Source organism: Equus caballus, chromosome 10 (genome assembly GCF_041296265.1).
Source record: "Equus caballus isolate H_3958 breed thoroughbred chromosome 10, TB-T2T, whole genome shotgun sequence".
Lineage (NCBI taxonomy): Eukaryota > Metazoa > Chordata > Mammalia > Perissodactyla > Equidae > Equus > Equus caballus.
Window position 1 is genome coordinate 19,157,525 of NC_091693.1, and position 27,597 is coordinate 19,185,121.

Below are 27,597 nucleotides of genomic sequence, written 5' to 3' on the forward strand. Positions count from 1 at the left end.
GATCCTGGGCGGGGTGTGCCGGGTGCCGGAAGTTTCAGGAGATTTCTGAGTGAAGAGTCAAGCCGCAGAGAGCTGCTTGCAGAGCCACCTTGTCGCGCACTCCCCGGTTCCTACAGCCAGAACCAGGTAGCAGGTGAGAGATGGCGAGGGGGCTCTCCCTGCACCCTGCAGCGTGCTCGCGTGCGTGCACACACACACACACCCAGGGCAGAGAGCTGGGCACAGCCTTGTTCCCGGGGAATCGGGGAGTGGAGCCTCAGCCGTCTACTCCTGGGTCTCTGGTCCCCTCTGGGATGCACCCACCTCGGGACCTCTGGAAGCAGAGGGTCCATCCCTCACAGCCCCAGACACCCATGTCCTCTGCCCCCAGCACACCAGGCATCTGGCTTGCCCATCACTCCTCAAGCCAGCTGCCCTCCTCAGCCCCCATCACCTTCCTTCCTCGAAGATCTGTTCCTTGAGCCCCCACCCCCTCTGTCACCACCACGCTCCCCTCCCCCACCTGAGGCCACCAGCTCCCTCCCTCCCTCCTGTCACCCGTTTCCTGACCGACCTGAGAGTGAATGTGCCTCTGGAAAGGCCAGGGCGGCGCCAGTAGGAACGAGAGTTCCTGTTCCCATCTTGTAGGCAGCTCCCTGACCTCTGACCTCCGGGATGGAGGGCAGGACCCACCCACAGGACCCAGGGGTCCCCCACCCCGGGAGGCGTCTTGGTCCCTTGCTCCCTAATCCCGTCCTGAGTCACCCCTTCCACTCTAGGCCCAGAATCAAGTCAGGGACTTCAAACTGGTGGCCCCACATTTTTGTCTTAAACTCTTTCCCCAGCGTGGTGATTATAGTGCGACTTTGGGAGGCCAGGAGGGAGCTGGGGTGGTGATGAACTGGGTGACCTGAGCTTATGTGGGGAGGAGCCGAGAAGGGGAGGGAGAGGCTTTCGGAGAACAGGGAACAGGACTTGCAAATCCCAGGGTGTGACTGGACTGGACCTGGGGAAGGGGAAGATGGGGGTTACTGCACGGAATAGGCTGGTGACCAAGCCTGGGGGGTGGGCAGCCCTGGGAGGGCTGTGAGCTGACGGGCAGGCTCAGCTCTGGGTGTGGGGACACACGGGGCTCTAGAAGGCAGAGGATGACGCCAGGTCTGGGATAGAGAGACGTGGAAGAGACGGAGAGAATTAAAAAGAAATTATCGGCAGATATTGGTGGCTCCACTTTTCTGAGGGGCCTGGAGGCTGGATTCCTCCTTCAAAGTTGGGGCTCCTTTCTGTCCTGCGTCCTACTGTGATTCCCCCAAGGGACCACCCCCAGGGGACTATGACCCCCCCTCTTTCCACTCCCTCCATGGCTGGCCTGAAGTGCCTGGCGCAGCTGTAGAGACTGAGGGCAGATAAGGAGATTGACTCCCTGACCTCAGGGGACCCCAGGAAAGGCAGGCTCCTCCCATTTACCAGAAGTGGCACCACCTCAGACTCCAGCCGTGGATACTCCCCAAGCTTTCCCCGCAGATGTCAAGCGAGCTGCTAGCTGAGTCTCCTCCCATCCCAGCTGCCACCCCAGCCCTGGCCAGACGAAGACTGACAGGGACCCTTGGCTGAGCCTGGGATCAGCGTGCGCCTGGGGTATTAACCCTGCTCCAGTAACAGGTCCAGACTGTTGTCAGCATTCACCGCAGGTTTTTGTTTTTTAATTTTTTTTATGGTTTCATCATATGTAGATCTTTTTTTTTTTTTTTGAGGAAGATTAGCCCTGGGCTAACATCTGCTGCCAATCCTCCTCTTTTCACTGAGGAAGACTGCCCCTGAGCTAACATCCGTGCCCATCTTCCTCTACTTTATATGTGGGACGCCTACCACAGCATGGCGAGCCAAGCAGTGCCATGCCTGCACCCTGGATCCAAACCGGCGAACCCCGGGCCACCGAAGCGGAAAGTGTGCACCTAACTGCTGCGCCACCGGGCCAGCCCCCATCACCGCAGGTTACCCATGTCCTCACACAGGCCTGGAGAGAGGCGCTCTTACTTATCCTCCCAATGTTTCGGATGACGACACTGAGAGGTCAAGGCCCTCGGTCAAGGTCACACAGCTGATAAGAGCAAAACCTCAGTGGAGGCTCCGCTCCCAGACTCTGGGTTTGGCCCCGTGAGGTTGTCGCCACCTCTTCCTCCTCTCCCTGCAACCCCGTCAAGGCCAGGGCGCCAGGTCTGGAGGCGCTTGCCATGCTAGCTAGACTCCTCAGCAGGGACCCATCCCCCTTCCTGGGTCAGGAGGGAGGGAACAGCCAAGGAGGCCGAGAGATTGTTCTAGAACATTCTGTGTTTCTTTTGACCCAAACAAAACTAGCCCTATTGTCTTTCTGTCTTCTGTAAACAAATGTCAAAGCGACATTCAGGGCCCCCTCCCCCTCCTGCCAGCCCAGTGATTAAGAGGTTTGATTGCAAAAGTCAGATCTTCCAATATGCATCTTTTTACCTACGAGATACTGGGAAATGAAGACCAAAAAAACCAAACCAGAAGACAGGGACGTGAGGAAATGAGAGATTCGAGGGAGGGAGAGGTTGGTGGAGACTGAATGAGAGAGGGAGCAAAAAACAGATGGAGCCAGAGGGGACCAGAGAGGTGGAGACCCCATTCCTTCTGCCTCTGTTTCCTGGGCACCTACTGTGCGCCGAGCGGTTTCCGAGGGCTCTGGGGGGATACACAGGGAACACGACAGACACTGTCCCATCCTTCATGGAGCTGTGTGTGTCATCAAGAGACGGAGACCCAGGGTCCTGATGGGGACTGACGTGGAGAGAATGGGGACAGAGCAGGAGCTACCGATGGGACCCCGTGGAGACACATCTCTCTTGCCTGCCTTCTTCTCTCTCCCTCCCTCTGTCTGTCTCTCCTCTTCTCATTCTATTCCTGTGTTTTTCTCCCTGTCTTCATCTTTCTCGGTCCATCTCAGTCTCTCTTGGTCTGTCTGTCTCTCTTCCTGCTCTCTTTCTCTGGTTCTGCGCCTGTGTTTGTTGTTTTTTTCCTCCTGATATTATTACAGCTCCTTCAACTTTCTTTAGGTTTTCTTTTCTTTCTTTCTTTTTTTTTTTTTCCTGCAGGGAAAGATTGGCCCTGAGCTAACATCTATTGCCAATCTTCCTCCTTTTTTTTTTCCTCCCAGTGATGGTTGTATATCCTAGCTGTAAGTCCTTCCACTTCTTCTATGTGAGCCACTGCCACAGCATGGCTACTGACAGATGGGTACTGTGGTTCCAAGACTGGGAAACAGACCCGGGCTGCCGAAGCAGCGAGAGTACTGAACTTTAGCCACTAGGCATCAGGGCTGTCTCTCTCCCTGTCTTTTTCTCCATTTCTGTCTCTCTATTTCCCTCTCTTCCCTCTTCTTGGTCTCTTTTTCCGTCTCTCCCTCCCTCCCTCCCTTCCATACCCTACTCTCTCCCTTCCTTTCCTCCATCGTTCTGTCTTCCCACAAACATTTCCATTGGCACAGCCCCCCTCCCCTGCCCCATGTCCTGTGCTTGGCAAATTCAGAGCCAGAAAGAGGAGCCAAGTTTACTCCTTGCCCTTCAAGTGCCCACAATCTAGTTGGAGAAAGAATTCAAGAAACACTCCGGAGCTCTCCGTCCTCCTACGTTGGTGCTCCCCCCCACTTTCCCCAGCTTCCTCCTGCCTCCCAATCCCCAGAGACTTCCTGTCTCTCCAGAGTCAAGTGGTCTTGAGGAATCCTGTGAGGATCTGGACGGGAATGAAAGTGCAGTGCGGCCTTGAGAGAACAGGAGCCAGGAGGCCACCGGGGACCCAGTGGTACTTTCTTTCTCTCCCTCCTTTAGTGTGATCTCACTCACTTTTTACTCTCAGGGCTGAATTCACCCTGCTTGTGGATTTCTCGGTTCAGTTAGGGATGGCTTAGCATGGCCGCACCAGCAGCCAGACCGCATGCACTTAACCACAGTGCTGTGTCCTGTCAGAGTCACCATGTGAAGGGCATTCCACACAGGGCTTAGGGAATGGAGACCTTCTTCTCACTGGCAATGAGGAGGGGGCCTTATCTGGATCTTGTGGACCGTAAGACAGAGAATCTCCTAAGCATCTGCTGAGCCAACCCAGCCCCCGGCTCCTTCTGTTCGAGTGGAACAGGAAGTTGTGCCACCCAGGAGTCCATTTCTGCTTGGGCTCAACACCTGCAGAGGACCCAGGTGAGGCCCAGACCCCCAGCTGAGTTGGTCCCATTCAAATCCAGGCATCTAGTTGACAAGCCTGATTTTCTTCCGGAAAGGTAACTCGCACGCAGTCTTACTGGGCTCTGAAGGTTTCGGTGACTTATGAACCAGAAGCAGGGACGTTGCTACATTAGGTCCTGTGCCAACTTGGGTTATTCATGATTATCTGTAATAGACCGCACCTGCTTAGCTTCTGTCAGCTTCCTGGTTCAAGCAGGTCACACCCTGCTGGAGCTAGCCCCGATGTTCTCTTCTAAAAGGCCACTTGGTTCAGTCCTTCGAGCCGCCATGTAAACCCCACACCAAATCACCTGGAAACCTTTCCTCTCTGATCTCCCTTGGTGCAGAGCCTCCAGGATAGGCTGCCGGAAAGCCTGTTCGTGAGGAAGAGTTTTAAAGGCTGGGCGGGAGCCTCGTATCTGCAGGGAAGGAAGTGAGAAGTCTTTGAAAGAGCTGAGAGGTCAGAAGGCTTTCGTTCTTTTGACTCCGCCCAGCTACTCCCCTGTCTGGTGCTCAGAGTCCGGTCTTATCGATCAGTGGTCAAACCCAGCCTTTGATGGTGGCAACGCAGTCCAGGTGTTCGTCCCGCCTAGACAGTAGAATGACAAAGCCCGGGGCTGGCCTGGTGGTGCAGCGGTTAAGTGCACACGCTCTGCTTTGGCGGCCCGAGGTTCGCCGGTTCTGATTCCGGGTGTGGACATGGCACCGCTTGGCAAGCCATGCTGTGGTAGACGTCCCCCATATAAAGTAGAGGAAGATGGGCATGGATGTTAGCTCAGGGCCAGTCTTCCCCAGCAAAAAGAGGAGGATTGGCAGCAGATGTAAGCTCAGGGCTAATCTTCCTCAAAAAAAAAAAAAAAAAAAAAGGAAGAATAACAAAGCCCATCACTCATTTTGGGATGTATCTCAGCAATGATAAAGTGTTAGTGGTGGTGATGCTAAGTAATGATTGTTCTGCTTTTCCTTACTGTCTGTCCTGTGCAACCAACCCATTCCTGCAACTAATTTCTGTTGTAGCCAGAGCTGAAAAGAACAGCTTGTATATTTCTTCACATATACAGGGGTCTTCTGGGATTCCTTGGCCAGTAACTGAGCTTCTCTTGAGCTCTCTGCACATCGCTGCAGGTATCTCGTGGCTGCTGGTCGCTCTGCTTCAGCCTGCCTCTGACATGGCCCCACCGCTCCGCTCCCTGCTCTCTCTTTCAGCATCACCTGCTGTGGTCTCCTAGAACGCTATTTGATCTTTGTCCCCAGTTCCTGGTACACAGCTCCTAAGATCTTTGGCCCTTCCTGAGTGATCGCGGTCATAAGAGTGTCTTTGGTTCTGACGAGGTGACTCTTAGCAGGCCTCTAGATAGCTTCAAAATGGGGGCTGGTCACCAGAAAGACCGAGCTTGGATGACAAGGTTGGAACTTCGAGCCCCACCCCCAACCTCTGGGGCGGGGAGAGCCTGGAGGGTGAATCCGTTGCCCATGGCCACTGATTTAATCAGTCATGCCTGGGGAACGAAACCGCCACAAAAGCCCTGAACAACGGGGTTCAGACAGCCTCTGAGTTGGCAAATACATCCGCGAGCCAGGAGGTTGGCCCACCGCAACTCCACAGGGACAGGAGCCGCTGTGCTCTGGACCCTCCTGGACCTCGCCCTGTGTCCCTCTTCCTCTGGCTATTGCTGTCCTTTATAATGTGCCAGTGAATGTGAGTAAGGTGCCCTCCCGAGTTCTGTGAGCCATTCTAGCAAACTGTCAAACCTGAGGGGGGCAGTCACGAGAACCCCTGCTTTGTGGCTGGTGCATCAGAAGTGTGAATGGCCCAGGACTCATGATTGGTGTCTGAAGCGGGGGCCGGTCTTGTGGAATTGCACTCTTTAACTTGTGGGATCGGATGCTAACTCCAGGTGGATCGTGTGAGAATTGAGTGGAATTGAATTATTGGACACCCAGTTGGTAGCAGGAGGAAAAAAATCCCCCCTCACCTGCCAGCTGCCTTCTGAGCCTTTTAGTAAAAATACTCAAGAGAGAGAATTGGCCAATTCATCTTGTAGGGCCAGCGTACACTTGTCAGAGGCCACAGCCAATCAATGGAGAAGCCACCATGGACTCAGGTGTCTATCTCAAGTTCAGGTGTCTGTGGCCAGGAGGTAGGCAGGGCAAGTGGCTGAGTTCTTGATGGGCGGGGCAGTTTCCCTTCCCAAGGGATAGAGATGGGCAGGGCATGCGAAGACGGACGTGTCTAGAAACTGGGTCCTCAGTAGGCTCATACACTTGTGCTCACCATATAGAGACACCCACATATGTCCACTCATAGTCTATAAACACCCACATTAAAACATACAATGTATGTGCGTATAAGGTATGTACGCTCAGGGGCTGGCCCCGTGGCCGAGTGGTTAAGTTCGCAAGCTCCGCTACAGTGTTTCGTTGGTTCGATTCCTGGGCGTGGACATGGCACTGCTCATCAAAACCACGCTGAGGCAGCGTCCCACATGCCACAACTAGAAGGACCCACAACGAAGAATATACAACTATGTACCAGGGTGCTTTGGGGAGAAAGGGGAAAAAAAAAAGGTATGCACATTCATATATACTCACACTCATACATGTATGCCATGTGTTCACAAATACCTACACACTATATGTATATAGTACACACCCATATGTGTACACAATAAATACACCTTCATACATTACAGTGTGCACATGTCCGTTTACATGCACAGTTTCACACCCACATATGTACACAATGTATAGATACTCATATGCACACACACTATATATATATCCATATATACTCGTACAAAGCACGTGCCATGTGTACACACACAATGCACACATATCTACATGTGTGAACACACACCTATGAACCCAATGTAAACACACCCACATGACACACACTCTAGAGACATACCTGCATACACGAACCTGAATATTCACATTCGTTTACAGCACACACAAAGTAAACCCACACCCACACACACCCACACGGGTCTGTACTCACAACTGCACCACCACGTTCCTGCGCCACGGCAGGGCCTCCATCCCCGGAGCTAACGTCCCCTGCTCTCCCTCCCCTGACAGCCATGCTCAGCACTCAGGCGCCTTTCTTCTTCCCCATGGGCCACTTCATCCTCTTCGTCTTTGTGGCTTCCACCATATTTCACATTCAGCAGCGGCTAGCAAAGATTCAACGCACAGGGGAGTTGGTGCCGGCGATGAGGCCAGCGCTGGAGACGATGGAGAGAACCACCACCAACCAGCCACCAGTCCCAAGGGGTATGTGGACGATCAATGCAGTAGGCCGCTTGGGGAACCAGATGGGCGAGTACGCCACCCTGTACGCGCTCGCCAAGATGAACGGCCGGCCGGCCTACATCCCGGCCCGGATGCACGACGCCCTGGCCCCCATCTTCAGGATCACCCTCCCCGTCCTGCATGGCGACACGGCCAGCAGGATCCCATGGCGGAACTACCACCTGAACGACTGGATGGAGGAGCGGTACCGCCACATTCCCGGGGACTACGTGCGCTTCATCGGCACCCCCTGCTCCTGGACCGTCTACCACCACCTCCACGAGGAGATCCTCCAGGAGTTCACGCTGCACGACCACGTGCGGGAGGAGGCCCAGAAATTTCTGCGGGGTCTGCAGGTGAATGGCAGCCGGCCGAGCACCTTCGTGGGGGTCCACGTTCGCCGGGGGGACTACGTGCGCATCATGCCGCAGGTGTGGAAGGGTGTGGTGGCCGATCGGCGATACCTGGAGAAGGCCCTGGACTGGTTCCGGGCTCGCTACAGCTCTGTCGTCTTCGTCGTCACCAGCAACGGCATGGCCTGGTGTCGGGAAAACATCGATGCCTCCCGTGGCGATGTGGTGTTTGCTGGTGATGGCAAAGAGGGCTCGCCCGCCAAGGACTTTGCGCTGCTCACGCAGTGTAACCACACCGTCATGACCATTGGGACCTTCGGGATCTGGGCCGCCTACCTGGCGGGTGGAGAGACCATCTACCTGGCCAATTACACCCTCCCGGACTCTCCCTTCCTCAAAGTCTTTAAACCAGAGGCGGCCTTCCTGCCCGAGTGGATTGGGATCCCAGCAGACCTGTCGCCGCTACTCAAGCACTGATGTTAGCCCATCTTTGGCGCCTCCTTCTCCTTTCCCGGCTCCCCCAAGATCAGTTCCAAGGCCTGAGGAGCACATGGTTATATGTACCAGGACCCTTCCCTGTTGCATCAGAATGCTTTGGGCTGCAAGTAACTGAAGACCCAACTCACTGGTTTAAATAATATATTCATGTGTCTTGCACAAGACCAGAGATGGCACAACTCCAGGGAAATTAATTCAGCAGCTCAACAATGTCATCAGTGACTCCAGTTCCATCCATTTTGTTTTTTAAAGATTTTATTTTTTTTCACTTTTTCTCCTCAAAGCTCCCCAGTACATAGTTGTATATTCTTCGTTGTGGGTCCTTCTAGCTGTGGCATGTGGGACGCCACCTCAGCAGGGCCTGACGAGCAGTGCCATGTCCACGCCCAGGATTCGAACCAACGAAACACTGGGCCACCTGCAGGGGAGCCAGCGAACCTAACCACTCGGCCACAGGGCCAGCCCCCTCCATCCATTTTGTTGAAGTGCCATCATCCCCTCTTAGACTGACTACCTCATGAGCCTAAGAGGGCTGCCACATACCTGGGTGTCACATTCAGCCAACCCTTTTGAGGCAGCAAAAAGAGGTTCGTTCTTATCTTCGGTCCCTTTTGGAAGAGTGAGGGAAACCTTCTAAAGCCCTCCAGCCACTGGCCCCCGGTATCTCATTGACTGGATGTGTGTCATATGCCCACGTGACCCATTACAAGGCGAGAGGAATGAGACCCTGGAATCGGCTTAGCCTCAGATCAATATATCTTTGCCCCCTGCAGCTGAGGAGTTGATCAGCCTCCTCTGAAGCACATGGCAGCTTGCAGAAAGAAAATTGGCCTGTTCTCACCCAGGAAGAAGGGAGGGACAGCTGCAGAGTGCAGAACAGGGAAGCCCTGAATTGTTGCACAGGTTGTTCACCACACAAAGGCCAAGGAGGCAAGTGGGGCTTAAATAGAGCCCACAGTCTACTCTCCAAGCCATGTGTCCCTGGAACTGTGTCCTTCCAGAGGGCTCACGCTTTTCCAGTTAGTCCATCCAGAGGGGAGACCTTTCGTCCAGTTTTCATGAGAATGCCATATTGGCTAGTGGCTGGTGTGTATCTAACCCCAAAGGCCCCACCTCTGCAACCCTGGCTTCCTAGGGCCTGGGATGATTGTGGTGGAGAACTGAGAGACCAGCGTGGCTCTGTGGACTTGAGGAGAGTCCATTCATTCTTTCAGTAAATGTTTGTGGCGGTGAACCTAACAGACAGGGTCCCTGCTCTCAAGGGCTGCGTTAACAAAACGTACTGGCTTAAAACAACAGCAATTAATTATTTCCCACGATTCTGTGGGTCAGCTGGGTGGGACTCTGCTCCATGCAGTGTTGGCTGGAGTCTCTCATGCGGCTGCGTTTGAGGGGAGCTCAGTGGGAGCATCTCCTTCTCCTCTATGTGGCCCGTCCTGCCGGAGGCCAGGGTGGCTGGAGCACGTGGAGACAGATGTGGGTGGAGAGGTTAGCAGGGTCAGACCATGAAAGGTTTTGTGGACCATGACAAGGACTCTGGGTTTTATTGTGAGACCAATGGGAAGCCATCAGAGGGTTTTCATTAGGGGAATGACATGATCTGATTTGCTGTGTGGACCTATCTGGCTGCTACGAGGAGAAAGGGCTGTAGGGACAAGGGTGGAAGCAAAGAGACCAGTGAGAAGGCTTCTGGAATATCCCTACTAAGCAATGATGGTGGACTGAAGCGGTAATGATGGAAGTAGAGTCGTCTCATTTCAAGGGCCCAACAGGGACTCCTAGCGTCTCTCTGCCACACTTTCACCTTCCTGAAAGAGACAATCTGATTGACTCAATCAGATGGACGTTTGAGTCAAGCATCCACCGTGGGCCAGTTACCTAAGGCCGCGGGGAGGGGGTCACCCATTTCAAACATGGCCGCCATATTTGTAAGAGAATTGGTTCCAAGAGAAGGTAATAAAAGAATATAAGGATTGGAAAGATGCTCCAAAAATGAGTACATAGGAAAAAATTTTTGCCAGTCACGTTTCAGTGACTGATGCAAGTCATGCGATCAAACCCAGTTTCAAAGAGGGCAAGCAAGAGTGACCTGTCCACGTGCCCCATGACGTTAGTGCACTGCCCTAATGACTACCTCACGTCTCCTTGCAGCCTCCACAGTCTCTCTGGGTGGTTCTCTTGGGGCCTCTTTCTTTTGGCTTGGTACCCACGGAATGGGGTACCGTAGTACTTATGGCTAATGAGTCTCTGCCTGAATAACTCCACTGAAGGAATCCCCTTTCAAATTTCCGGTATTTTATACAGCTTGAGTGGGTGGTGGTCGTTTGACCAGGTTTTGCTGTTTAAAATAATAATAATAACAAACCCTACCTTAATTTGTTTATTAATTTGGTATTCTCTCTTTTTTTAACGTACATTTTATGTTTTCTCTTGGGGGCACGTTTTACATGGTTCTCAATTCAAACAACGTCACGGTTGGTTGTAGTTTCTGAAGATGGTTGTGGCAGCATCTCCTGTTGGTTTTGACCGCTTAAATCTTTCCCCCGCCCATCCCTGTCTCAGTAAATGGCACTATCCACTTACTTCAACCAAAAGCTTGAACTTACTCTTTTTTTTTTTCTCCCCAAAGCCCCAGCACATAGTTGTATATCCTAGCTGAAAGTCATTCTATGTCCATATGGAAAAGGTGAACCTTGACTCCCGACCTCACACCATACACAGACATTAATTCAAAATGGATCCCAGATCAAAATGTGAAAGCTAAAAGCATAAAGCTTCTAGAACAAAACACAGGAAAATAGCTTCATGACCTTGAGGTGGGCAAAGGTTTCTTTTTTTTTTTTTTTTTTTTTTTTTTATTAATGTTATGATAGATTACAACCTTGTGAGATTTCAGTCAAAGGTTTCTTAAATAGGACACACACAAAAAGTGGCAACCATAAAAATATTGATATATTGGACTTCATTATAATTAAGAACTTTTATTCATCAAAAGACATTTTTCATGTTTGCAATATCTACATTTCACATGGCTCACATGCAGAACATACAAAGAATGCCTATAAGTCGATAAGAAAAAGACAAACACTTTGTTAGAAAACATGGGCTGGGGCCGGCCTGCTGGTGCAGTGGTTAAGTTTGCATGCTCTGCTTCAGCAGCCCAGGGTTCACCAATTCAGATCCTGGGCTCAGACCTACACACCTCTCATCAAGCCATGCTGTGGTGGCGTCCCACACATGAAGTAGAGGAGATGGGCACAGATGTTAGCTCAGGGCCAGTCTTCCTCAGCAAAAAGAGGAGGATTGGCAGCCAATGTTAGCTCAGGGCTAATCTTCTTCTTGAAAAAAAAAATTACAAAGACCATCACTCATTTTTGCGTGTAATCTTCAGCAATAATAAAGTGTTAATGGTGGTGATGCTAAGTAATGATTGTTCTGCTTTTCCTTACTGGCTTCTAGTCACATAATGGAAAGTCACAACCAATTCATTTCCTGCTTTCCTTTACTTATGGCTGCTTGGCATGTGCTCACCAAACACATCTTCCAAGTCTTATCCTTCTTGGGCATTTGCTTTGTCCTACAGGATCCCAGGCAACAGCTGAATTAACTGCTTCGTGCTGCAAACCACTGGTTCAGATTTCACGTCCCAGGATGGGGAGTCACTGGCCCCCATACCTCCTGTGAGACCACTGTGAATCCCACGTGTTCTCGCAAGGTCTGTCCTGTGCAGCCAGCCCATTCCTGCAACTAATTTCTGTTGTAGCCAGAGCTGAAAAGAACAGCTTGTATATTTCTTCACATATACAGGGGTCTTCTGGGATTCCTTGGCCAGTAACTGAGCTTCTCTTGAGCTCTCTGCACATCGCTGCAGGTATCTCGTGGCTGCTGGTCGCTCTGCTTCAGCCTGCCTCTGACATGGCCCCACCGCTCCGCTCCCTGCTCTCTCTTTCAGCATCACCTGCTGTGGTCTCCTAGAACGCCATTTGATCTTTGTCCCCAGTTCCTGGTACACAGCTCCTAAGATCTTTGGCCCTTCCTGAGTGATCGCGGTCATAAGAGTGTCTTTGGTTCTGACGAGGTGACTCTTAGCAGGCCTCTAGATAGCTTCAAAATGGGGGCTGGTCACCAGAAAGACCGAGCTTGGATGACAAGGGTGGAACTTCGAGCCCCACCCCCAACCTCTGGGGCGGGGAGAGACTGGAGGGTGAATCCGTCACCCATGGCCACTGATTTAATCAGTCATGCCTGGGGAACGAAACCGCCACAAAAGCCCTGAACAGCGGGGTTCAGACAGCCTCTGAGTTGGCAAATACATCCGCGAGCCAGGAGGTTGGCCCACCGCAACTCCACAGGGACAGGAGCCGCTGTGCTCTGGACCCTCCTGGACCTCGCCCTGTGTCCCTCTTCCTCTGGCTATTGCTGTCCTTTATAATGTGCCAGTGAATGTGAGTAAGGTGCCCTCCCGAGTTCTGTGAGCCATTCTAGCAAACTGTCCAACCTGAGGGGGGCGGTCACGAGAACCCCTGCTTTGTGGCTGGTGCATCAGAAGTGTGAATGGCCCAGGACTCATGATTGGTGTCTGAAGCAGGGGCCGGTCTTGTGGAATTACACTCTTTAACTTGTGGGATCGGATGCTAACTCCAGGTGGATCGTGTGAGAATTGAGTGGAATTGAATTATTGGACACCCAGTTGGTAGCAGGAGGAAAAAAATCCCCCCTCACCTGCCAGCTGCCTTCTGAGCCTTTTAGTAAAAATACTCAAGAGAGAGAATTGGCCAATTCATCTTGTAGGGCCAGCGTACACTTGTCAGAGGCCACAGCCAATCAATGGAGAAGCCACCGTGGACTCAGGTGTCTATCTCAAGTTCAGGTGTCTGTGGCCAGGAGGTAGGCAGGGCAAGTGGCTGAGTTCTTGATAGGCGGAGCAGTTTCCCTTCCCAAGGGATAGAGATGGGCAGGGCATGCGAAGATGGACGTGTCTAGAAACTGGGTCCTCAGTAGGCTCAGACACTTGTGCTCACCATATAGAGACACCCACATATGTCCACTCATAGTCTATAAACACCCACATTAAAACATACAATGTATGTGCATATAAGGTATGCACACTCATATATACAGCCATGCCATGTGTTCACAAATACCTACACACTATATGTATATAGTACACACCCATATATGTACACAATAAATACACCTTCGTACATTACAGTGTGCATGTGTCCGTTTACATGCACACAGTTTCACACCCACATATGTACACAATGTATAGATACTCATATGCACACACACACTATATATATATCCATATATACTCGTACAAAGCACGTGCCATGTGTACACACACAATGCACACATATCTACACGTGTGAACACACACCTATGAACCCAATGTAAACAAACCCACATGACACACACTCTAGAGACATACCTGCATACACGGACCTGAGTATTCACATTCGTTTACAGCACACACAAAGTAAACCCACACCCACACACACCCACAGGGGTCTGTACTCACAACTGCGCCGCCACGTTCCTGCGCCACGGCAGGGCCTCCATCCCCGGAGCTAACGTCCCCTGCTCTCCCTCCCCTGACAGCCATGCTCAGCACTCAGGCGCCTTTCTTCTTCCCCATGGGCCACTTCATCCTCTTCGTCTTTGTGGCTTCCACCATATTTCACATTCAGCAGCGGCTAGCAAAGATTCAACGCACAGGGGAGTTGGTGCCGGCGATGAGGCCAGCGCTGGAGACCGTGGAGAGAACCACCACCAACCAGCCACCCATCCCAAGGGGTATGTGGACGATCAATGCAATAGGTCGCCTGGGGAACCAGATGGGCGAGTATGCCACCCTGTACGCGCTGGCCAAGATGAACGGCCGGCCGGCCTACATCCCGGCCCGGATGCACAACACCCTGGCCCCCATCTTCAGGATCACCCTCCCCGTCCTGCACGGCGACACGGCCAGCACGGTCCCGTGGCGGAACTACCACCTGAACGACTGGATGGAGGAGCGGTACCGCCACATTCCTGGGGACTATGTGCGCCTCACTGGCTACCCCTGCTCCTGGACCTTCTACCACCACCTCCGTGAGGAGATCCTCCAGGAGTTCACGCTGCACGACCACGTGCGGGAGGAGGCCCAGAAATATCTGCGGGGTCTGCAGGTGAATGGCAGCCGGCCGAGCACCTTTGTGGGGGTCCACGTGCGCCGGGGGGACTATGTGCACGTCATGCCACAGGTGTGGAAGGGTGTGGTGGCCGATCGGCGATACCTGGAGAAGGCCCTGGACTGGTTCCGGGCTCGCTACAGCTCTGTCGTCTTCGTTGTCACCAGCAACGGCATGGCCTGGTGTCGGGAAAACATCGATGCCTCCCGTGGCGATGTGGTGTTTGCTGGTGATGGCAAAGAGGGCTCGCCCGCCAAGGACTTTGCGCTGCTCACGCAGTGTAACCACACCGTCATGACCATTGGGACCTTCGGGATCTGGGCCGCCTACCTGGCGGGTGGAGAGACCATCTACCTGGCCAATTACACCCTCCCGGACTCTCCCTTCCTCAAAGTCTTTAAACCAGAGGCAGCCTTCCTGCCCGAGTGGATTGGGATCCCAGCAGACCTGTCACCGCTACTCAAGCACTGATGTTAGCCCATCTTTGGCGCCTCCTTCTCCTTTCCCGGCTCCCCCAAGATCAGTTCCAAGGCCTGAGAAGCACATGGTTATATGTACCAGGACCCTTCCCTGTTGCATCAGAATGCTTTGGGCTGCAAGTAACTGAAGACCCACTGGTTTAAATAATATATTCACGTGTCTTGCACAAGACCAGAGATGGCACAACTCCAGGGAAATTAATTCAGCAGCTCAACAATGTCATCAGTGACTCCAGTTCCATCCATCTTGTTGAACTGCCATCATCTCCTCTTGGACTGACTACCTCATGGGCCCAAGAGGGCTGCCACATACCCAGGTGTCACATGCAGCCAACCCTTTTGAGGCAGCAAAAAGAGGTTTGTTCTTATCTTCAGTCCCTTTTGGAAGAGTGAGGGAAACCTTCTAAAGCCCTCCAGCCGCTGGCCTCCGTATCTCATTGACTGGATGTGTGTCATATGCCCACGTGACCCATTACAAGGCGAGGTGAATGTTAGCTCAGGGCTAATGTTCCTCTAAATTAATAAATAAATAACCGAGAAAACATGGGCCAAAAAAAATGAACAGATGCTTCACAGCTGATGATAGTTGGATGTCAACGAGCACATGAAAATATGTGTCTATTTTCAGGTTGCTTATTGTCCTTCCTCCTCGGTCACTATACCCCTGACTGCTCTGTGGGCTCTAGTCTCAGTGCTTCTTTTTACAGCTCAGCCTCTATACCCACAGCCTAGGGAAGGGTTTGGTTTCTCAGGTCATTTTAGGTTCTAGAAGCTGACTGTGTTGGTGGGATATTAGAATAAGAGGTATTTGTCCTGCGATGTCTCCTCACTACTGCATCTCCTGGCATCACGTGGGGTGTTATTCTCACCCCAGAGCTCTGTGGAAGGCTCAGGTCATTAGTAACATTTACGTCCTCTACTGTCGCAGTCTTACAAGGCCATACTTCTCCCCTCCCCCTCCTCCTCTTCCTCTCCCTTTTGCTCTTCATCTTCTCCTCCTCTCCTCCTCCTCCACTTCCTCCTCCTCCTCCTCCTCCACCTCCACCTCCTCCCCTCCTCCCCCTCCTCCCCCCTTCTCCTCCTCCTCCTCCTCCTCTTCCTTCTTCTTCTTCTTCTTCTTCCTCCTCCTCCTAGAGATCCTGTTGTTAAACATTTACCAGCACACCTCTTGGCATTTCAAAAATATCTTTACAAAAACGTTTGGGTCTGACAGAGTGGAGGACTCCTTCCCAACTCTGTTTTCCTCACAGCAGCCCAAGATCCTATTAAAACCTAAGTCATATCACATCACCCCAGACCCAAAAAAGGACACACTGTGTGATCCTATCCATATAAAGCTCCAAACTAGGAAACCTACACTACAGTGCTTAGGGGTCCATACGTTGACGGTAAAGCAACAAAGAAGGGCAAGGACATAAATAGGACAGAAGTCAGGATACTGGTGACATCCGGGAGGAGGGAAGGGGTTGCGACCGGGAAAAAATGCAAGGGACATCAAGAGCTACATTTCCGTGGATGTTCACTTTACAATTATTTGTTAAATATGCATGTGCATCTTATCATTTTTTTCTAAATATGTTCTATTTCACAATTTTTTAAAGGAAAGTAAAAGATCCCTCTGGGGCTGTAGTGTGGGAGGCCAGGAATTAGGCCTCATGTGGGCCTAGGGTAGCACCATCCATAGAACTTTCTGTGATGGTGGAAATGTTCTATGTCTGCACTGTCTAAAATGGCAGCCATGGGCCAGATATGGCTCCTGAGAACGTGAAATGTGGCAAGAGTGACTGAGGAACAGAACTTTAAAATTTTGTGTAATTGAATTTAAATTTCAATAGACCCATGTGGCTAGTGGCTGCCATCTTGGGCAGCGCAAGGGCAGATGTTTTAAAGAAAAAACTCAGTGACACGACCCTGCATGCATGGCCTCTGAGATGAAGTAGCAGTTGAGTTGCATGTGAATCACTGTAGTGGGAGACAGATTAATGGACAGGGTGACCACCACCAGCATTGCACCAAGGTTCTGTTAACGGATGTAACTCTGCAAAACCAACAGAACCCCCCCCCAGCAAAATCCCTCATCAGAACCCCCCCTACTCAAACTCCCTCTCCTACCAGGACCCCCACCACCAGAACCTCCTCTCCCACCAGAATCCTTCCACTGGAATCCCTTCTCCCAACAGAATCACCACCACCACTAGAACCCCCTCTCCCACGAGATCTCCCCCCCAAGAAATCCATCCCCCTACTCAAAACCCCTCTCCCACCAGAACCTCCACCCTGGAACCCTCCTCTTCCACTAGAAGCCCCCCAGATTCCCCTCTCCCATACGCACTGAGGGAGCCATCTATAAAAGGCTTGTGGGAAGCGGGTAACTGGAGGGGAGTTGCTCCCAGCTGACCTCAGCCAAGCTAAGCCAAAGGCTTTGCTGAAATGCGGGTTTGTTCTCTCACATCAGTTGACCTCGGGAAAATGAGGGTGATCCATCACATCTTCCTACCGAGCCCATGCTGAGTCCCGGCTCTTTCCTGCCGGCTCACAAGACACCTGAGGGACAGGCTAGCATAGAATTGTATTTGGGGTTGGGCAGTCTCAACCACCTTCTGTTCTGAACCTTGCCCCCTCTATGACATCCATACCATTCCCATTCTCCAGACTTTTTTAAATCAATTGCAGACAGAGTAAATAAAGTTAATCTGGTCCATGTGCTCCAGATATTCATCATCTTAGACACGTGCTGTTATATACTGTAAGCCAGCAGGGGCCTGAGCTAAGAGAGGACAGTATATTCCATGTAGAATTTGACTCTGGCTCATCCGCTTAGAGTGGTACCTGTTATGGACTGGATTGTGTTCCCCTAAAAATGATAGGTTGTAGTCCTAACCCCCAGTACCTGTGAATGTGGCCTTATTTGGAAATAGGGTCTTTTAAGATATAGTCAAGTTCAAATACGGTCATTAGGGGGCCGACCCTGGGGCATACTGGCTTCAGCAGCCCAGGGTTCGCAAGTTCGGATTCTGGGCACAGACCTACACCACTCATCAGCCATGCTGTGGCAGCAACACACATCCCAAATAGAGGAAGATTGACACAGATGTTAGCTCAGGGCAAATCTTCCTCAGGAAAAAAAAATATACAGTCATTAGGGTACACCCTAATCCAATATGACTTTGTCCTTATAAAAAAAGGAAATTTGGGCACAGAGACACACACACTCAAGGAGCACATTGTGTGAAGATGAAGGCAGAGATCAGAGTGATGCATCTACAAGCCAAGGAATGCCAGTGATGGCCAGCAAACCACCAGAAGCTGGGAGAGATGCACGGGACAGATTCTCCCTCGCAGACTTAGGAGGAGGCAACCCTGCAGACATCTTGACCTCAGACTCCTGCTCTCCAGAACGGGATTATGGGACAATTGATTGATTGTGGGACAATCAATATCTGTGCTTTAAGCCAACCAGTTTGAGGTACTTTTGCTACATCAGTCCTAGGAAACTAACAGAGCACCTAAGAAAGTGGGGAGGGTGGAGGGTTATTTCTGGTGGTTTTGTGGAGTTTCTTCAGTTAACCGAGATTAAGTAGAATGTGGGTGCTGCCCTGTCTGTTCATTTTCATTTAATTAAATGATGTTTGTGATCATGGGGTGTTCCTTCCAAGTATTGGCGTTCCCTAGGGTTCTGTCCATAGCTCATTGTTCTCCCTGGGTGATTTTATGGTTTCACTTACTGTATACAGATGACTCTCACATTTTTATTTTGAAACCAAAAGAAAAAAATGGTAAACAAGAGAAATAACTTTAAAAATTCTAAAAGTAGAGAGTGCTGAGAAGGGCAGGCTCTACCAGATGTTTAAAAGAGATGTTAAGGCTCAATAAATAAAACAGTGTGATCCCAGTGCATGGAAAATAGATTCAAGGAACTGCCTGGAACTGTCAGAAATGGACACTTGGAATTCCACTTGGGAATTTAATGCATGTTGAGGCTGGCATTACAAATTAGCGATGAAAAGATGGATTCTTAACAAATAATGTTGAGCCATCTAGAAAAAGAAAAAAGCAAGCTCTTAAAAAGAAATTTAGGGGCCAGCCCAGTGGTGTAGTGGTTGTGTTCATGCACTCCGCTTTGGCGGCCTGGGGTTCACAGGTTTGGATCCTGGGCGCGGACCTACACACCGCTCATCAAGCCACGCTGTGGCAGCATCCCACATGCAAAATAGAGGAAGATTGGCACAGATGTTAGCTCAGAGACAATCTTCCTCAAGTAAAAAGAGGAAGATTGGCAACAGATGTTAGCTCAGGGCCAATCTTCCTCACAAAAAAAAAGTAAATAAAAAGAAATTTAGGGCCAGCCTTGATGGCCTAGTGGCTAAAGTTCAGCGTGCTCCACTTCAGCGACCCAGGTTCAGTTCCCAGATGCTGAACCACACCACTCATCTGTTGGTAGCCATGCTGTGGCAGCGTCCCACATAGAAGAACCAGAAGAGCTTACAACTAGAACATACAATTATATACTGGGGCTTTGGGGAGGGGGAGAAAAAGAAATTTAAAACTTAAAATTAAATTAATAAGTGTTAAAGGATTATATATCATTTTTTGGTTCTGTTTGGCTTTTTTCTTTTTGGCAAAAATGGAATCATACAAACTTTGGCAACTTGCTTTTCTTTCTTAATCTGCTATGTAGTAAACATCTTTCCGATTCCTTTGGTAGTTGCAAAAGATTCCATTGTAGTCATCAACTATGACACATCTATACTCCAGCTGAAGGTTTTTAGGTTGCTTGCTGGCTTTTGCTACTACAAATAATGCTGAGGAGAATGTCCTTGTCGTTTACCACTTTTGGCTGTAGCGTGAGAAATCTTTATGCATGCATGCTAATATATATATATTTTTTAGGATATATTATTAGAAGTGAAATTGCTGGGTCACGGAGTATACATTTAAAAATCCATCCTGCTGTGTGACTTGGGAAAAATTTATATTCTGTCCAACCCTGTGTAAATGCCCATTCTCCCACAGTCTTGCAAATGTGGGAGATTACCAGCCATTTGAATTTTCTCCAACTTCTTGGGAGAAAAACGGCACCTTGTTTCAACTGCATTTCTCTTGATGTGAGATCTCTTCTAGTCTTTTCATCACTTCTCCTGAGCTTTGACGTCAGTCTGCTAAGCGAGAGTTTACCCTCCTGTTCCTCAAACTCAGTAGATCAAAGTGAATTTAGTACTTCTTGCCTTTGCTTCCGCCGAAACTATTTCTCTTCTGCGTGTTGTCTTAGCAGCCATGGCAAGTTTTCTGGGTCACCACAACCCAGAAACTTATTTTTAATCCTTCCCCTTTCTTTCTCACCTTCAGTTAGTTATAAAGTCCTGGGTTAGTTTTTTAAATTCTAACATCATGCATAGGAAGCAGTCACAAAATGCATACGGTTTAAAGAATAGTTAGGGCAGAAACCGCCATCCAGGTTAAGACTTGGTGTGTCAGGGGACCCCCAAGACAACTCTCAGGTTCAAAGATTTGCTGGAAGTTTCAATGAATTCTTACAGAACTCAGCAAAGCCATGATAGTCACAGCTGTGGTTTATGACAGTGAAAAGATACGGTTTAAAATCAGCAAAAGCAAAAGGGGCATGGGGTAGAGTCTAGGAGAGACCAGCAGGAAGCTTCTACTCATCTTGTCCCAGCGGAATCATATGAATAGCACTTAATTCTCCCGGCAATGATGTCTGACAACACTCTTGAAGTATCACCAGCTGGAGAAGCTCGCATGAGCCTTGGTATCCAGGGTTTTTATTGGAGGTCAGTCATGTAGGGATGTCCACATGACAGTCCTTAGCTGCTCATTCTTCAGCCCCTCCAGAGGTCAAGCTGATACCTTATGGCCCAAGGCCCCACCATCAACCACATTGTTAACACAGAGTATCTCCCAGGTAAACCAAGACCCTCTTAATCAGGCAGGATGTGTCAAGGGCTTAGAGGTCACGTGCCAGGAATTATTCAAGGGCCAGTCCTTTCTTACGTGCGGGGTTTGAGCATCCCGAGACTGTCGAGTTAAGCTTTGACTCACACCTGGGATGCTGTCAGGATCCAGAAACACCCAGAAAGCGTCTCTCCCCACTGAAGGTGGTGTTGTCTCCTTTTGTTGGCATATTTCTACCTTTCTTTAGCCTTTCACCATCTCTGGAAGGGTCTCCAAACAAAACAGTGTAGTTCTACCCGGTCTTTATTTCCCAGCTTTATTGAAATGCAATTTACATGCAGTAATACTCACCCATTTTATAGCAGCATTATTCATAATAGCCAAAAAGGGGAAACAACCCAAATGTCCATCAAGTGATAAAAGGATAAACCAAATGTGGTCTACCCACACAATGGCATATTATTTAGCCATAAAAGAGAGTGAAGTATTGATGTGTGTTCAAACATGGGTGGACCTTGGAAACTTTATGCTCAGTGGGAGAAGCCAGACACAATGGACCACATGAAACTCCATTTATATGGAACGTCCAGAATAGGCCAATCCATAGAGAAAGAAAGCAGATTAGTGGTTGCCTAGGGGGAGAGGTTTGGGAGGAAACGGGCAGTGACTGCTAATGGGTATGGGGCTTCTTTTCTGTGGTGATAAAAACCTAATATTGATTGTGGTGCTGGATGCACAACTCTAAATATACTCAAAGCACTGAATTGCACACTTTAAATGGGTGCAATGTATGGTATGTGAATTACATCTCAATAAAGCTCTTAAAAAAGACTCGCCCACATAAGTCTCCAATGTGATTTCTGGCAATTTTATGGTTGCGTGACCAACACCACCCTCAAAATATAGAAGAGTTTTTTCTGTGCTCTGTTGTAATCTCCCAACTCCCAGCCCTAGGCAACCACTGATCTTCTTTTTATCACTTTAGCTTTGCCTTTTCTAGAACTTTCCATAAAGAATCATTCCATGTTTAGTCTTTTGTATTTGACTTCTTTCACTTAGCATCATGTTTCTGAGATTCATCCATGTTCTTGCATGTATCAGTCATTCGCTGCCTTTTCATTGCTGAGTAGTATTCCGCTGTGCAGGTGTTCCCTGCCGTGGCATTATCCATTCACATTTGATGGGCATTTGGGTTATTTCCAGTTTGGCGCTATAATGAATAATGCTGTTATCAGCATGTGTGTACAAGCCTTTGTGTAGACATACATTTTCGTTTCTCTTGGGGAAATATGTAGGATCAAAGTCTACTATTAGGTAGACAGGAGAAGGGACTTGTCTGAGGTCCCCAACTAGGAAGAGGCTGGGCTCAAAGTCTGAACTCAGGTTTGGCACCAAAGTTGGTTTCTCTGGCCCAAGAGGAGGAGAGTGGCCTGTCCTCTAGGGAATGAAGGCTCACGACCCCCATTTCTCTCTTTTCCTCCCTTTTCAGCCACCTGCCTGCTCCCTGCCCTGGCTCTGGAGTCCTCACCGCCAGGCTGCCTGGGTTTAGGAGTCCCCATCATCCACCAGGAGGAATAAACAAGACTTGAGGGAAAGAGGAGGTAACAGCCTGACAGACTGAAAATGAGAAAGCTGGACAACACCAAGGACAAAGCAACTGCATGCACAGAGGGTGGTCAAGTGGGTGGGCACAGCCATTCGGCAGAGGAATGGACGTCAAGTCAATCGTGTGGGTCAGTAACAACCGCTGACACTTTATGAGCGCTCACTATATGCCAGGCATTGTTGCAAACACTTTATACAGGTTAACTCATTTATTCCTCACACCAATCCCAAGAAGAAAGTACTATTATATAGATGAAGAAACTGAGGCTCAGAGAGGTTAAATGACTTGCCCTAGGCCACACAGATAGTGATGGAGAGATAAGTCCACCCAGCTCGATCTGGCCCCATTGGCGAGATTCTCAACCATCGTAGTAACTGCCTCTGCGTCCAACCACTCCTGAGTGTTTCCAGCAGGGGGCTCTGTTCAATGACGACGATGATGATCGAGGGGTAGTTGGTGGAGTTGGGAGCTGGGGAGTGGTCACCCCTGGAGGAGCCAGGGGAAAAATAAGGTGGAGGTAAAATGCAGAATAGAAGTCAGAGATTGGAAGCAGCAGACTAGATTTGTGGTAACATAGAGAAAGGAGGGGGAGAGAGAGACAGGGAGGGAGGGAGAGAGAAAGAAATGGCGGAGGAGAGAGAGAAGAGGAAGAGGATGGGGAGGGGGAGGAGAAAAGCAAACAAAATATACTCTTCTCCAGTCTACCCAATGAATACGAATGCATCCTTCCAGGGAATATGTCTATAAGATCAACTGGTAATTTTGGTAACTTGGCAAATGTATTCTTGGTCTTTTTCCTGCTTCAGTTGAGATCATGGGGTGGCAGATGGTGCCATGGGGGATCCCGTCTGACCTCATCCTTCCTGGGCGTCCCCATAGGTCCAGCCCTCGGGTTTCCCTGCCCCCTTGGAGGTGGCCCAGCCCTCTCCTCAGGGGCAGGAGGGAGCAACTGAAATGTCTGGAGAAAGGCTAAGTGACAGGCCACAGAGAGTGTGGACCCAAGCCCTTCCTTCAGGCTCTGCGTTCAAACCTGCACACTCCACCCAAGCGTGCGCCTGTCTTTCAAATCTCCACCTTCCAGAGAATTCCTTAGCTGCATCCACCCCTGACTCTCTTTGGGGCTGCCCACAGGCCCTGCAGGCTCTCAGCCCAAGGCCACCCTCCTCTGGACAGAGGAGAGATAAGGACAGAGAATGACGAGGACACGGTCAGGCAGAGATGAAGATACAGGCATAGAAGGGTCTCAAGGGAAATGGAGACAGAGGGAAGCCTGTCACACCCCTTCCTGATCTTTCCAGGGCTGACTGCACCCATTTCCCACGTTTCCAGCCTAACATGAAGGGTCCTGCAAGACCCAGCCGCCTTTGCCTCATGGAAATGAGCATGCATTCCATTCCCTTTTTATCATGGATCTCTAGTGACTACTAGAGTTTTCACACGTTGAGGCACTAGAATTGACGATCAGCAGCTAAAAACGATGATAAGTGTTTATTAGCACATGTCACATGCCAGGTCCAGTTCATGGACAGTCTCAGTGAACACCCTCATCCACCCTGGGCTGTAGGTACAGATGAGGAAACTGACAGCAAGATGAGGGAAAGTCACTGGCTCTAGGTCCTGTTGCCCGTAACTGGTCTGGTGTCCTTTTCCAACTGTGGCAGACACTGTTGGTGGCCCGCCCAGGTCCCTTCAGATTTCTCTTTCCAGCTCTGTGCACCCAGCTCCCAGCTACTGTGTGCCTTGTGCATTAATCATGCCTTTTTATTTTCCATATTTCTGGTGCCTTGACAGCTGGGGCCTTGTTGACATTGGAGGGACTGTCCCTCCCCAGGCTAGCCAATTCCTAGAGATAATGAAGGGCTTACCTGTGAGTGGATCTCTCCTAGGCAAGGCAGCCGACCCAGAGCCCAGACCCCCAACCACTTCCTTTACGGAGCTCTTATACTCCAGACCACCATGGTTCTGCCGAAGCACTCCAGGGCCAGGTTCCAGACAACTATGGACAGCCCCTACACCCCAGAGCCTGCTGACATTAGTCAAACTAAACAATCCTAAGCCTGCTTACCTTGCCTCGTCTGTTCCTTCCAGAGGAAACTACCATAAAGACTCTTGCCCATGGTTCCCCTCTCTCCTTCTGCATCCTGGCTACTGTGGTGCTTCCCCATGTGGCCCTGCATGGCTTGGCGCATCCCCTTCTTTTGGGATCTGTGAGAATAACAAACTATCTTTTCAATGGCAATCATCTCCTGATCTGTTGGTCTCACCATATCTGAATAATAATACCTACATTTTCAAACGCTTTGCTGCTAATGGCTTACCCTGTGCCCTTCTCCCCAGAACTGCCCATGGGCTTCAGGTGCCCGGGAGTTTATGTCCTGCCCGCTTCTCGGGACCCACGGCCCACGACTGCTGAGAGGGGTGTAGTAGCAAGTCTCTAAATACAGCCCTCAGTAACCACGCCCCTGATATGCACACATTTGTGTGGTCCCTCCCCTATTCAGCCTGGGATGGCCTGACTTGCATTAACCAATCGAATGTGGTGGAAGTGACACTGTGAGTTCCAAGCTTAGTCTTTAAGAGACTGGCGGCTTCTGCTTCCTCCCCTAGGAATGCTTGTTTTGGGGAGCCCTGAGCTACCATGTAAGGAGTTCAGCTACCCCGTTGGAGAGACTACATGGACAGGGAGAACACTGAGGCTACACAGAGAATGAGAGAAGTCCAGATGTCCCACAGCCCAGTTGGGTCCAGCCTAATAGCCATCTTGCCAAGGCACCAGACACGGCTGAGGGCGCCATCTTGGATGTTGCAGCCTGGTTGGGCCCTAAGATGACCACAGCCCTGGCTGACATCATATGTTGCCCAACAACTGCCTCCCTGAGCCCAGTCAACCCATGGAATTGTGAGTGATCACAGACAGTTATTATTTTAAGACTCTAAGCTTTGGGGTGGTTGGAATTCAGTGATAATAAACCCAAACAGGGATCTCCCTTTGCCTCAAAGGCCCAGTTCCCTTTCTCTCGAGGTGGGAAAGACTCTGCAACTTAATTTGTCCTCCAGAGCTCCCCGGGGGATCAGGCTGAGTTTGGGACTTCATCTGAAGTCACCCTCTTGCTGGTCTTCGTCCCCTTCACTGTCTTTTTTCATCCACTCCTTTTCGGTTCCTCCTGGAAGCATTTCTTTCATAAATCACAGGCATGTGAATCTCGTCTCAGGCTCTGCTTCCAAGAGATTCTGACCTCAGACACAACGCTTCTGACTTTCTCATCGCCAACCAGAAGCCAGGGTCTGGCTCCCTCTTCTCCTCTCTGCTCTTCCCTGCCCCTCTCCTGCATCTAGAAAGCACAGACCACCTTCCAGACTCCCCGGCAACAGGCAGCCATCTAGTCAGGGGGATAGGGGGGAAGAAGGTGGGAACAAAGACATCCATGAGTTCTCTGCAGGAAGTAGCAAGCAACTTGTTTACCCTGACCAGCAGCAAATGAAACCTCCCCGGCCCCAACCACACAACCATGGAGGGGATCACATGGAGATTAGGCAGGCGGAGCAAGGTGGTTGGCACATCAGCAGCAGTGCCAGGGCCAGGTGGGGAAGAAAGTTGTCTTCGTCTGTGGTGGGAGGGGCTCTGCTGGTTGTTCCAACCCCTCCCTCAGAGAGTCTGTCTCTGTGACCTCCCCATCCCCACCAGGTCTCAGTCCCTGGAAACCCCAGAATCCATCAGCATGGATCCTCCAGCAGGTCCCACAGCCGGGTGCCACTGGGGTAAGATAAGTCAGCAGAGAAGATGCTGGGGGCTGGGGGGCCATTGCCCAGCGGGGGACCCCCACTCAGAGCCTCCAGCCAGTCCAAGGAGTCTGTGGGGCCCCTCGGAGAGGGGGATGGGGAGCTCGTGGGAGATGGGAGTGAGGAAGAGAAGACAGATGAGAGGCCTTCAGAGTCCGGGGAGGGGGACAGCACGTCAAAGGAGCCGGGGAAGTCCAGAGGAATGGGGGGCAGCGGGTCTGCCGGGGAAGAAATGGAGTGTCAGGAATCCGGACCCCAGCCCCCTATTCCTCATATCCAGGAGTCTAGGTCCCCAGCCCACTCCTCCCTAGGACCCAGGAGTCCAGAACCTCAGCCCCCTTCTCCCCCAAATCTAGAAGTTCGGCTCTTACCATTAGGCTCCACCTGGCCCTCCAGGATGTCATCGATGCCCCGGTTCGGAAGCAACTGCGGACAGGCAGAAGCAGCGTGACCCTGAGACTCCGGGCTCAGATCCTGACCAGAGAACCCTAGCCCTCTCCCTCTCACCTGCGCCCTGCGGATCGCTTCCTGAAGCTCCTCCTCCAGAGTCAGAGCCACCAATGCTGGTGCTGAGGAAGGGGTCAGCGCTGGAGCCGGAGCCGGAGCTGTCACAAGGGTTTCCGTGGCACGTGGAAGAGGCGGCTGGTGAGATGCTGAGCTGGGCTTCAACTAGAACCAAGAAAGGCACTAGTTCCTATAAGCCACGCCCACTGGGCGCAACCCCACCCACTCGCGACGTGTGGCTCCACCCCCTGGCCGCGGCCCCGCCCTTTGCTCCTCCACACCGCCCTTATGCCCCGCCCCCTATTCTTTCATTGGCTCCTCTTCCCTTAAGATCCTCCCTCTTTGCTCTTAACCACGCCCCCTCACTTCATTGGCTATTATCTTTTCGACTTCCCGCCCCGTCCCGCTTTGTCTTCTCCTCATTGGCTCAGGCGCGCATAGCCCCGCCCTCACCGAACCCGGCCGCCGGGCGGCTCCCTGCGTCTTAGGCCTGAGACGCGGCCAGCGAGCCCCAGCGGGACTGTCCTCGCGCCGCGGCTTCGGCCGCTCACGGGGCGTGGCGTCGCCGCGCATGCGCTCCAGGAGCATCGACTTGGTCCCGGACACCGGGAGGCCCCGCAGGCGCAGCTGCTGCCGGAGCTCCGAGACCTGGGGTGGAGGGCGGGGAGAGGCCGTGCTGGGCGGGCTCCGGGGCGTAGGCGGGAGCCGGGACTGGACCTTTGGAAACCGAGAGAGGAAGGACTGGGGACCCCGGGCTCCTGGTCCCCATCGAGGGAGAGGGCCAGCTCG

At 51.1% G+C, this 27,597-nt stretch overlaps 3 protein-coding genes across 15 annotated transcripts in view; 2 read left to right on the forward strand and 1 right to left on the reverse strand.

Annotated features, from left to right (window-relative positions):
* Window positions 1-26,833, forward strand: LOC100054259 (galactoside alpha-(1,2)-fucosyltransferase 2). Of its 2 annotated transcripts, XR_001378093.3 has the most exons (4): window positions 19-133; window positions 22,408-22,519; window positions 26,210-26,283; window positions 26,701-26,833. XR_001378093.3 is itself a non-coding variant. In XM_001489023.5 (2 exons), exon 2 carries the CDS (start codon window positions 7,295-7,297, stop codon window positions 8,333-8,335), a length of 1,041 nt encoding a protein of 346 aa, XP_001489073.1. In that variant the 5' UTR covers window positions 1-133; window positions 7,293-7,294; the 3' UTR covers window positions 8,336-10,725. The 2 variants fall into 2 exon arrangements, 1 of the variants encoding a protein (XP_001489073.1); XM_001489023.5 differs by lacking the exons at window positions 22,408-22,519; window positions 26,210-26,283; window positions 26,701-26,833 and adding an exon at window positions 7,293-10,725 and having other exon boundaries at window positions 1-133.
* LOC100054308 (galactoside alpha-(1,2)-fucosyltransferase 2-like) lies at window positions 13,873-15,134 on the forward strand. The gene has a single exon (XM_070223150.1). It carries the CDS (start codon window positions 13,960-13,962, stop codon window positions 14,998-15,000), a length of 1,041 nt encoding a protein of 346 aa, XP_070079251.1. The 5' UTR covers window positions 13,873-13,959; the 3' UTR covers window positions 15,001-15,134.
* Window positions 23,994-27,597, reverse strand: part of MAMSTR (MEF2 activating motif and SAP domain containing transcriptional regulator) — a 7,925-nt gene continuing 4,321 nt past the window's right edge. For 5 of the 12 annotated variants that reach the window (XM_070223143.1, XM_070223141.1, XM_070223142.1 and 2 more), the window contains exons 7-10: window positions 27,262-27,549; window positions 26,812-26,973; window positions 26,676-26,730; window positions 23,994-26,522 (exon numbers count right to left, since the gene is read on the reverse strand). In XM_070223143.1, coding sequence (XP_070079244.1) covers window positions 26,239-26,522; window positions 26,676-26,730; window positions 26,812-26,973; window positions 27,262-27,549 — 789 coding nt within the window. In that variant the 3' untranslated portion in view covers window positions 23,994-26,238. The remainder of the gene's footprint in view (window positions 26,523-26,675; window positions 26,731-26,811; window positions 26,974-27,261; window positions 27,550-27,597) is intronic. The other 7 variants (XM_070223145.1, XM_014729613.3, XM_070223144.1 and 4 more) reach the window with 2 other exon arrangements.